This window comes from Cynocephalus volans, chromosome 10 (assembly GCF_027409185.1).
Source record: "Cynocephalus volans isolate mCynVol1 chromosome 10, mCynVol1.pri, whole genome shotgun sequence".
Taxonomy (NCBI): domain Eukaryota; kingdom Metazoa; phylum Chordata; class Mammalia; order Dermoptera; family Cynocephalidae; genus Cynocephalus; species Cynocephalus volans.
Window position 1 is genome coordinate 28,849,298 of NC_084469.1, and position 12,023 is coordinate 28,861,320.

The 12,023-nt window shown below is 41.5% G+C and overlaps 1 protein-coding gene across 1 annotated transcript in view; it reads right to left on the reverse strand.

Annotated features, from left to right (window-relative positions):
• PRPF8 (pre-mRNA processing factor 8) overlaps positions 1–12,023 on the reverse strand; it is a 32,019-nt gene that overhangs the window by 7,876 nt on the left and 12,120 nt on the right. Inside the window, exons 25-34 of the mRNA XM_063109281.1 lie at positions 3,590–3,837; positions 3,301–3,480; positions 2,957–3,092; positions 2,672–2,841; positions 2,408–2,537; positions 2,027–2,173; positions 1,676–1,836; positions 1,193–1,384; positions 813–1,050; positions 545–673 (exon numbers count right to left, since the gene is read on the reverse strand). Of these exons, the coding sequence (XP_062965351.1) occupies positions 545–673; positions 813–1,050; positions 1,193–1,384; positions 1,676–1,836; positions 2,027–2,173; positions 2,408–2,537; positions 2,672–2,841; positions 2,957–3,092; positions 3,301–3,480; positions 3,590–3,837 (1,731 nt within the window). The remainder of the gene's footprint in view (positions 1–544; positions 674–812; positions 1,051–1,192; positions 1,385–1,675; positions 1,837–2,026; positions 2,174–2,407; positions 2,538–2,671; positions 2,842–2,956; positions 3,093–3,300; positions 3,481–3,589; positions 3,838–12,023) is intronic.

The window sequence follows — 12,023 nt, forward strand, 5'->3', positions numbered from 1 at the left end:
CAGAATTGTAAGCCAAAGAAACCTCTGTTCTTTATAAATTACCTAGTCTCAGGTATGGTCATAGCAACACAAAATGGACTAATACAGGTGGAGATGAGCATCAGGGTGTTGGGATATTAGGATCCTGGTCTCAAAAAAGAAAAATGCTACAAAGGAAGAGAAAACTGTGTCTGAATAGCCAGCCAGATATCAAATGTCTAGGAAGTCAAAGAAGAGTTAATTCATCAAGAAGGAAGATGCTACCAAAGGTTTTATGGTAGAAAAGAGATTTGGTGAAAGTGATGCTTTAAGATGTTTGTTCCTTTTAGAAAGTTGATGTTGGTAGCCCTGTTCAAGATAGGTTAGAGATGGGAGATTCTCACACACTCTCGGGCTTCGTATGGAATACTTCCCAAATTAAGTAATTCAGGGGATAAATTCAAATGAGATCCTCAGTCTTGCAACAGAGAGAAACAACAGATACTCTCTCTTACCCCTGTCCCTGTACTCCTGCCCCAAGAGGCAGCAAGGTTCTATGGCCTCTCTTATCCTTTAACATGCTCACCTGCCCAAGACGCTTCTGTCCAGCCCACACAGATGTGTGGATTATCTTGAGGAACAACTGTCCTGTGCGTGGGTTAAAGATGAAGATGGCCCCATTGATGGGCTTGGTTGTCAAGTTCCCTTCAAAGGTCTAAAGAATGATTACATTAGTTAGCATGGCCTAGACACAGCCATCCTGCCTTCATCCCAATATGTACACACACTTGCCCTGTGACCCCGCCATAGGCACATATAGAGCTCCACACCCCTATATTGCTCCTAACACTCACCTTGTGGATAGTCACTCTGTAGACATTAGTGTCATCCACAAACCAGATAATCTGGTTGGAGAAGAGCTCGCCATAGTTCTGAGAGGACAGATAAGGTTCAGTGGGCTCAGATGAATAGAGCTGCAACCCCTTGCGGATCCGTTCACGTAACACATACAAGGCAGGGTTTGCCTTCATGATCTTGGCCATGGCCTGCTGTATGAGAGGCTTGCTGCCTGGGAACCAGTTTCCATAGGCACTATGAGGGTGGAAAAGGCAAAAAGTTAAGACCAGCCAAACAGCCTCAGGAACAAGGCAAACTGCTACTCTACAGAAGAAGAAAGACTGCTGGCCAAAGTATAGGGCTAAAGGAAAATAAATGCTTCTGAGCCCCAACTCACCTGTGCAGGTTATAGGCAAGGTCAATGGCAATGAGCACACCTGTGGGTGAAGGGTAGATACTCATGTTGTCTGTGGTATAGTCCAGGAACTTAGCCCGGGCATAGCGCTCGATGTCATGGGAATCATAGTCCCCCCAGCGCAACTGGATGTCAATCCAATACTTCTGAGTGGTGGTGCTGTCCATCACATCCCTGAGGGTGGAGAGAGGTCAGGTTTCCAGAAAGCCACAGGCATAATCTCCAGACCCACAAGAACTCCCATTTACTACACGTGAATCCCATAACTATCCTCCCCTTTGTCTGTTCCAGATCAGCAAGACACCCAGAGAATTAACAGACCTGACTGAAGGTGCTGGTGGGCTATAGGAGTAGCACTGGCTCTGAGTTTGAAAGAAAGGCAGAGACAATTCCTAAAGTAGCACTGCTAGAAGAATAGTAAAACTAAGGTTCCTGGATGCCTGGCCTGGGTCATAAGGCACTTACTTGGAGTCTGCCAGCAATGAGGGCCGGGAGACATTCCACTTATAGGAGGCAAAGAGCAGTATATCTGCACAGGAAGAGTTCATCTTATAGGACTTTCGGGGATGGATTGTCTCCTTTTGTACTGTCTCAATTTCCAGTGCATCCAGTTCCTGGTCAAACACCTGAAGGAAAAGGTGGAAAGGTTATGAATTGTAATGGAAGCCCATTACAAGTTACAATGAGGGTTTGCAGAATTTAAGATAATGAGGCAATAGGACTCTCATCCTCAGAAATTCCAGGGTGGATTTCCCATACACAAAACAGCAAGCTGATCTCTTTCTGTGGCAACCTCTCCCCTCAATTCTAGCCTACCTGACATAAGTCCATAACGATGCTCTCATGGATCTTCTGCCATAAGTGAGCCCGGAAGATCTGGATGAGAGAGATCTTCAGTGTGGGGATCTTGCCATGCATGAAGATACCTGTCAGGTCCAGCTGCACCTGAAAGCCTACATATACCTGCCAGGAAAAAAGAATGTGACACTAGAGATCAAGAGACTTTGGTCCTCAAGACATAACTAAGATTGTAGAAACACTTGTTTTTAGCTCCCCATCTCCAATCTCCAAAGTGAGTGAACCGGCCATCCCTATATAGGGATCCGAACCTGTGGCCTTGGTGTAATCAGCACCACACTATCCCAAGTGAGCCACAGGCCGGCCCTCCCATCTCCAATCTCTACCAATCACACTCACATTGGCTCGGTTGATGGTTGGGGACCACCAGAGGGTGAATCTACGATTGGGAATCTGGTTCAATCCTGATCGCTGGGCATTAGTTAGCTTCTTCCACTTCATTGACTCCTCAAAGCCACTGGCCTTCTCCCTGGGGAGCAGAACCAGGTGAGGTGATGTCCTGACATCTCCCATAGCACTGCCAACCTCCTAGGGTGGCTCTCTGGGAAATGGAATAAGCTCAGAGGGTTGTGACAGGTCTCTATAAGAGAAGAGAATCCTTACCAGAAAAGCCCCTCCCAGGTAGGGAAGTAGGTGCCTTTGAAGAGTGTGTGTTCCAGAATGCCTTCTACACCACCAAGAGCTTGGATCATGTCTGTACGGTAGTTGTTCAGGTTCCAGAGCTTCCCATCATGCCGCTGGTGTGTCCACCAGAAAGGGTTCTGCTTCAAAACCTAGATGGCAAAGCAGGTATGGTCAAGAGTCTGGATAAGTACTGCCCCAGGTTCCCAGGATGGCCATGGATTCTCCAAATTCAGGGGAAATCTCTTCACTATCACCTCCACGTACTTGGTATTGTTTAAAGTCAGTTCGGACACGCCAGCCCTTATCATAAGCCAATGTGTGCCGGTCTTTCTGGAAGAGGGTGTTGATTCGAGGAATGCCACGATCCCATGAATCTTCTAGATCTTCTAAAGTCAGCCGTCTGCAAAGAAAAAAAGATTAAAGTCAAAACACTATCTCATATGAAGATCTCAGCATTCCTTCCTGGCTAAGGATAATTAGGGTTAGGAGTAGAACCTGCCTTCTTGCCTCCATAAAAACATGGCAGGTTCTGCCCCCAACTTTCACAGGACTCAAAGTTCACCATCCTCCCCCTGCCCCAAGGTTAGTAAGCCCTCCTGGATGCCCACCTGTTCTGAGCAATGGCCTCTTGTCTCTTGAGAGCATACTCAGCCCAGACCCGCTGAGAATCAATGAACTCGCTCTCCCATGGCTGTATGTAGCGGTACAAGTTGGGAATCAGTTGGTCTTCTTCATGGCTCATTCCTGAACGAAAGTGTGTGATACCTACATCTGTCTGTTTGGACCACCTATTGTGGGGCACAACCAAGAAAAAAATAAAGCCTAAAAGTAAAGAAACACCCCCTTCCCTCAGGGTCTAAGCAACAAGGTCTAGAGAGATTTTCAACCAAGCCCTACCTGAGGTCAGACTGGGGGATGAGCACATGACCCATTGAGAGCATGCCGAGTCCACCCAACTCCTTAGGGGTGTAGAACACAACAGGGGGGAAGCGACTTGGCATCTTGGAGTTAAGTCCAATCTTGATACGTGTCTGGATCTTGTTCTCACATTTTACCAACAAGTCAAGGAGTTCCTGGGTATTCACCACAGCCTCCCGAAAGTATGTCATAAGGCCAATGAGAGCTGTATTCCACTTATTCACAATCTAAAGATAGTGCGAAAAAGTACATTACAGATGAACTGAGCGGGGGAGGGTGGTTAAGGAGGAGGGCTCAGGACTATTTGATCCAGTTAGTTACATCCCTAGTACTCAAAGATTTGAGCTCAACTTCATCAGTCATTAGGGAAATATAATCAAAACCACAATGAGGGGCTGGCTAGTTAGCTTGTTGGTTAGAACATGGTGCTGATAACACCAAGGTACAGAGTTCGATCCCTATTACTGGCCAGCCACCAAAAAAAAAAAAAAGATTAAAAAAAAGAAAAACACAAAGCACCATAATGAAGGGCTGGCTGTTTAACTCAGATGGTTAGAGCACAGTGTTGTAACTCCAATGTCAAGGGTTCAGATCTCCACCCCCCCCCCCCAAAAAACTATACTCACTAGGATGAACACAATCAAAGAGAGATGACAAGTGTTAGTAAGAATGTAGAGAAAATGGAACCCTCAAATACTGCTGGTGGGAGTGTAAAATAGAGCAGCCATTTTGGAAAACAGTCCCACAGCTCCTTAAAGAGAGTTGCTACATGACTGAGTAATTCCACTCCTAGGTATATACATAGGAGAAATGTAAACAACAGATGTCTACACAAACACATGCACACAAATATTCACAGCAGCATTATTCATAATAGCCAAAAAGTGGAAAATCCATAAAATGAAATGTTACTAATCCATAAAAAGGACTGAGCACTAACAAATTATGCTAAGTGAAAGAAGCCAGACAAAATAAGCCATATATTGTCCAGAATAGGCAAATCCATATAGATGGAAGGTAGAATAGAAGTTGCCAGGAACCAGGGCCGGCCTGTGGCTCACTTGGGAGAGTGTGGTGCTGATAATACCAAGGCCACAGGTTCGTATCCCTATATAGGGATGGCCGGTTAGCTCACCTGGGAGAGTGTGGTGCTGACAACACCAAGTCAAGGGTTAAGATCCCCTTACCAGTCAAATTAGAAAAAAAAAAAAAAAAAAAAATGAGGTTGCCACGAACCAGGTAGGGGTAAGGAGGTGAATGAGGGACTGCTAGTGGAATGGGAATTTCTTTTTAGGGTGATGAAAATGGTCTGGAATTAGATAGTGGTGATGGTTGCATGATTTATGAATATACTGAAAACTGAACTGTATAGCTTAGAAGTGTGAATTTTATGACAAGTGAATTACATCTCAATTTAAAAAAATGAACCGAGGCCATATAAACGTTGTTAAAATAAGAACCAAATGCAGTAAGTAATCTCAGGGTGGATAGGGGAGAAAGAAGGAGGAATAAGAAAAACTATTAAAAATTTAATGGAAGTAATAAAACTAATGGGGCTACAGAAATTACCCTCCCACTATAAACAACAAGAAAACTAAACGAGGTATTATGGGCTGGTTGGTTAGCTCAGTTGGTAGGGCATGGTGCTGATAACACCAAGGTCCAGGGTTCGATCCCTGTACCAGCCAGCCGACCTTAAAAAAAAAAAAAAAATCTAAATGAGATATTTAAAACAATGTTTTTAGACAACTGACAATGGGCAGCACAGACTACAAGTCTTGAGAAAAGGGAGACAGATGAAGTGAGCCCTACAACTATCCCAGCTCACTGCCTAGTGGCAGTTTCCAAGCTACAGCACATACATGGAGGAGTAATAGAAACAGAGCCCAATAGCCTCAATGAACTAAAAAGATAGAGACTAGGGTTCAAAGAGGCCAAAGCAGCTAGAATTTACGGGGTAGAAGTACTGCAGAGAGGGAACGTACACAGAAATAGATTTCTGGAGATCTATGAGGGGATCCTCTTAAACTTTTGGCCAAGCACCAATCTGTATGCAATAAAGCTCCCTGAGGTTACAGAAACAACTACTGGAAAGCAGTAGGCTGAACAAGTCCCACAGCTCATACAAGGCTGGGAACAGTTTGTGTTCCTACCAGAGTAGAGAGACCTTGGAATACATGGGAATTGGGTAGAGTATCCAGAAAGATAACAACTTAGTAGTATAAATAAATTGGCACCAGAACAAAGGCTGCTCTGGATCAGCCACAACCAAGCTTAAAAGCAGGTCTCAAAAGGATCATACTAATCCACAAGTTACTTAACCGCACACCAGAACACAGCCCAATATTCTTCAAAGGAATATAACAAAACCCAGCAATCAACAATATAAAATTCAGAGCTGGCTGGTTAGCTCAGTTGGTTAGAGCATGGTGCTGTAAACACCAAAGTGAAGGGGTTCAGATCCCTGTACCAGACAGCCACCAAAAACAAAAAAACAAATATAAAATTCAAAATTACCAGCATCCAATCAAAAATTACCTTGCATACAAACAAGGAGGAATAAATTACCTATAAACAAACAAAGAAAAATAATCAACAGAAACAGACTGAGAAACAACACAAATGATGGAATTAGCAGACAAGGACCATAAAACAGCTATGAAAAATCTTATAATTACGTCTGAGTATACAGTGAAAAACATGAATATAATGAGGAGAAAAACAGATGTTATCATGGCCAGTAGGCCTTTACTATAAGAAATGTTAAAGGAAATTCTTTAAACAGAACAATAACAATACCAGATGGAAATTTGCATCTATATAAAGTAATGGAGAATACCAGAAATAGTATGTATGTAAAAGGCAAAAAACATTTTTTTCTCACTCTAATTTCTATAAAAGATAAAGGCTCTTTAAAGCAAGAATGGTAACAAAGTATTGTAGTATTTATTATATAAGTACAATTAAAACATATGACAAAAATACTACATAGAATGGAAGGAGAAGTGGAAGTATATTGTTGTAAGGTTCTTGTACTATATGTAAATTAATATATTATTAGTAGTAGACCAATGGTCACAAAAGACCATGGTTAAGTTAGAGATGTATACTGTAAACTCTACAGCAACCAACAAAAAATAAAACAAAGACATGTAGCCAATAAACCAAGAGTGGAGATAAATTAAAATCATATACTAAATCCAAATGAAGGTAGGAAAAGAGAAGAGCAGCAGATAAGATAAAATGCAGACAAGATGGTAAATGTAAAACCAACAATGTTGATAGTTATATAAACCTTAATTGGAGTATTTTGTTCATTTGTAAGACAAAAACTGTCAAACTGGATTTTTTTTAAAAAGCAAGATCCAACTATATACTGTCTACAAGATAAGTACTTATACCGTAAGATACAGATAGGTTAAAAGTAAAAAGATGAAAAAAGACATCCACACAAACACAAAACAAAGCTGGAGTGGCACTACTGATATAAGACAAAGACGACTTCACAACAGGGAATATTACCAGGAATAAAGAGGGACATTTGGTAAAGAAAAAGGAGTCAATTCATTCAAAAGGCATAATAATCCTAAATACATTATGTACTTAATAACAGAATTTCAATATATATGAAGCAAAAAATGATAGACCGGAAAGAAAAAATAAATCATAAATACACAATTATAGTTGAAGATTCCCAATACTCCTCTCTCAGTAACTGATAGAAACAGACAAAAAAAACCATTAAGGATATGGAAGACTTGAAGAATGCAGTCAACTAACTAGACCTAACTGACAGTTATAAAACACTCTACCCAACAAAACCAGACTATAAATTCTTTTCAAGTATACGTGGGACAATCACTAAAATAGACCATGTATGCGAGGCCATAAAACAAGTCTTGATACATTTTTAAAAAACCTTAGAACATATACAGTATGCTCCCCTACCATAATGGAATTAAACTAGAAACTAGTAACAGGAGTAACAGGAACCCCCAAATTTGTGAAAATTAAACAGTATACTTATAAATAACCTAAGGTGAAATAAGAACTCATATGGGAAATTAGAACATATTTTTAACTGAATGAAAATGAAAACACAATATTAAAACTTGAGAAATGCAGCTAAAGCACTGCTTAGAGGAAAATTTATAGCATTAAATACTTCTATTAGAAAAGAAGGAAGGTCCTGGGCCGGCTCATGGCTCACTCGGGAGAGTGCGGTGCTGATAGCACCAGGGCCACGGGTTTGGATCCCATACAGAGATGGCCGGTTAGCTCACTGGGTGAGCATGGTGCTGACAACACCAAGTCAAGGGTTAATATTCCCTTACTGGTCATCTTTAAAAAAAATAAAATAAAATAAATAAACTTTTACCTTAACAAACGAGAAAATGAAGAGCAAATCAAACCCAAAGTAAGCAAAGGGAAGGGTAGTATAAGAGCCGAAATCAATAAAACGAAAAAGAGAAAAACCATAAAAAAAAAAAAAAAAAAAAAATCAATAAAATCAAAGCCAGTTCTTTGAAAAGATGAATAAAAAAAAGACAGGAAACCGCAAAATACCAAATGATATAAATCAAGAGGCAAAGAATATGTCTCCTGGACGATTACTGAAATGGAAGATCACATTGAGTCGTGTTATCACAGAGATTTGCCTTGAGTAAATTTCATACTGACAAGCAGGTAGAAGGGACTATTGAGTGAGGTGATGGCTCAAATCAAATCACAAAAGCTAGACTGAGCAACTAGCATGTTCACAGGATGAGACAATGAAGGCACAGATCTATAAAAAGGAGGACCGGAGGCCAGAATTGGCTTGATGTAGGAGTCAAAGCTAGCTGACTTAAGTAGGACAATGCCCACCTGGTATATTGTTTTTGTTTTGTTTTGGTTTGGTTTGGTTTTGGCTTGCTTGTTTTAGAGACAGGGTCTTGCTACCTACTTTGCCCAGGATGGAGTGCAGTGTCTGTTCACAGGCACAGTCCCATTACTGATCAGCACGTGAGTTTTAACGTGCTCCATTCCCAACCTGGGCCAGTTCACTCCTCCTTAGGCAACCTGGTGGTCCTGTTACCAGGAGGTCACCATATTGATGCCAAACACCTGATCAGCATAGGGCAATACAGCCCAGGACAGCTGGGCTCAAGTGATCCTCCTGCCTCAGACTCCTGAGTAGCTGGGACTAGTGCCACCCTGCCTGACTGTAAATTCTGACTGTACTTGGTTCTTAGAATTGCCAGCTGCATGATTTGTATCACAGAAAAATCTAGTTCTGTTGCAGTTATCAGTGCTTTATTCCTGGAGAGGAGGAAGTATGAATTCCCAAGGAGTCCAATATTTCTTTAAGAATAACATAAGTTCCTGGGGACAAGGGCAATAGGAAGGAAAGTAACATTTTTTGAGGTCTACAATACCAGGCACCATAGTAAGAATTCTATATCTTTAAGTTTTCATAAAAGAAACACATTACATAACTTGCCTATCACATAACTTTTAACTGGCAGATTTAATACAGCTGTGTAGACATGAACAATTTGGAAAGAACTGTGAAAAAATAAAAACTAATGTTAGGATGCTGGGATTCTGGGTGTTTTCTTTCTCTCTTTAGTATATAATTTCTTTTTATTGCAAATGGAAAAATAAATGGTAGAAAAATTAATGGGAACTTTTACTGTATCACTTTGAGCAATGGTACATTATGCAATAAATTTTTTTCCATTTAAAAATAAGTGTAAAATAATGGAGCCGGGAGAGGCCAAACCCAAACCCAGGCACAACTAGGCAAGCTGCTACCACCACCCTGGTAGCCCCGCCAGGGTCCTGAGGCATGAAGCTGGGGGAAGCCGGATCCAGCCGCGACCAGGTGAAGAGCACACCAAAAACACCATTTCCATGCAGATAGACCACCATAGCCACTGCAATTGCCATGGCTGCCGCAAAAGTGGCTAGTGTCTATAGCAGTAGTCACAGCAACCATTCAGACAGCATGTCAGACTCTCAACTGCACTGACCTAAGAAGAGACACAAGCAAAGACCAAAAAAAAAAAAAAAAAAAGAAAAGAAAAGAAAGAAAAGAAGTCCTTTCTCTCCACAAAGCACACTCCAGAGTAATAAAAGCATCTGATTTACAGTAGAGGAGTTTATCACACCTGTCTCAGTACTGGACAGATCATCTAGGCAACAAATCAACAGAGCAACAGTTAATCTATCAGATGGAGAGAACAAACCTATGGTTATTAGTGGGCGGAGAGGGGAGAGATTGGATAAGGGGCATGAGGAATAAGTATGATTTGTAATAATGAATATGCCAATAAAAAATAAATTAAAGGGCCGAGCCCGTGGCGCACTCGGGAGAGTGCGGCACTGGGAGCGCGGCGGCACTGGGAGCGCGGCGACACTCCCGCCGTGGGTTCGGATCCTATATAGGAATGGCCGGTGCACTCACTGGCTGAGTGCCGGTCACAAAAAAGACAAAAAAATAAAACTAAATAAAATAAATAAAATAAATAAATAAATAAATAAATAAAAGTAAGTGTAAATTAAAAGTAAAAGCCAAAAAAAAAAAAAAGGAGCAGAGAAATGCACTTACTGCCATACAAAGATGTTTTCTCAAGATCTATCCCTCTTGGCTTTAGACTTTAAGAAGTATAGACAATGCTTAAAGGCATTCCTTGGTGAAGGGGACAGAGAGACTGCTGTTTACAGGGAGGCAGCCTTAGGGTCCCTCACGAAGTAAAAGTAGGCTGCACCTTGTAAGTCAGGCTACCTTGCCAGGTGCTCTATTTTCATTCTGTTATTCCTAACCCTTGTCAAAGTCTTGCTTAAATGTTCCAGCCTTATATCATAGCTACTACTGAGACTGAAGAGAAGGGTCCTATCTCCTAGCCTGGGTTACTATATTACACATACCTAAGGCAAGAGCAGTGGCAGCACTTAAGGTGGTGGTGGCAGCAATGGTTATAAGGAGTCCAAGGGGAAAGAAAATCATAAATGACAAGAATAAAGGCCATAAGGTCCAGACACCTCTATCCCTACTAGTTTTCCTTCTATTATTAACCTTGAAAGACCAAGACATTTATTGCAAGAACTACTTTACCTTAAGCCACTTCAGAAAATAAATTCTAATATTCTACTATCTGATTGTAATCTCTGATCCTTCTAACTAACGAGAACATTTATTAAACAATTTATTAAGAATATCGCTTACTATATGCCTTATCTCATTTAATTCCCATTTTGTGGAATTTGCCCTCTGAGCTAGGTAATATCAGTACCCTTACTTCATACATAGATAAGGTGAGGCCCAGCGTGGGCAATCTGCCCAAGGTCCCAACTAGTAATATGACACAGCTATGTTCTAAACCCAATTTGACTCCAGAACCTGTGCTTTTAACCATTACAGCCAACTGCCTAACCCCTCAGACACTCCTCCACTGCTCAGACTCTTCCCTCTCATATCTAGTCCCTTGATTCCCACATTTTTTTGCAAGGCCACTGGCCTCTTCTGATCTCTTCCTTCTCTCCAATCACTGAAGGTCCCAAGGGGGGCCAGCACCCTTGATTCCTTTGCACCTAATTCCTCACCACTCCACAACAGCTTTCTGACAATACTCCATTCCTAAATCACCACCATAATCTTCCCACTTTCTCCATCCATCACTGAGTAGCTGAGTACTTCTGGGAAGAACGAACGCTCACTTTCAGTTGTCTTCATTTTCTCAAAATCCACCTGGGCCCTCAACGCACCTGCCAATCCTTCTCAGTTTTTTTTTTTTTTTTTTTGGCAGCCCCAGTACAGGGATCCATACCCATGACCTTGGTGTTAAAAAGGCTGCACTCTAACCAACTGAGCTAACCAGCCAGCCTCTCCTCTCAGTTTCTTCAACAATCGTTATCATATCCCCACTGCTGTCCTCAAGTCCACTATGTACACCTCATCTCTCTCACTCCAGTCCAAGCAAAGGTGAAAAATTCAAAATCTGTTATAATTTCCCACTAACCTCATCTATATTCACATCTATCCAGACCTATTTATTATTATTATTTTTTTTTTTAAAGATGACCGGTAAGGGGATCTGAACCCTTGACTAGGTCTTGTCAGCACCATGCTCTCCCAAGTGAGCTAACCGGCCATCCCTACGTAGGGATCTGAACCCATAGTCTTGGTGTTATCAGCACCACACTCTCCCAAGTGAGCAATGGGCTGGCCATCAGACCTCTTTACTATTAGGTTCAGAAAATGTTTTCCTCTGCTTGCCTTCTACTGTATCCATACTGAACTCCTCTGCAACTCTGCGCCATTAGTTGGCACACTTCTCTGTTGCACTTTGAACTTCTACTGGCTTCTTAATTTAAATATACTCAAATCATTCCCATTCAAAATACCTGCCTTGTCTTATAGCTCCCTCTA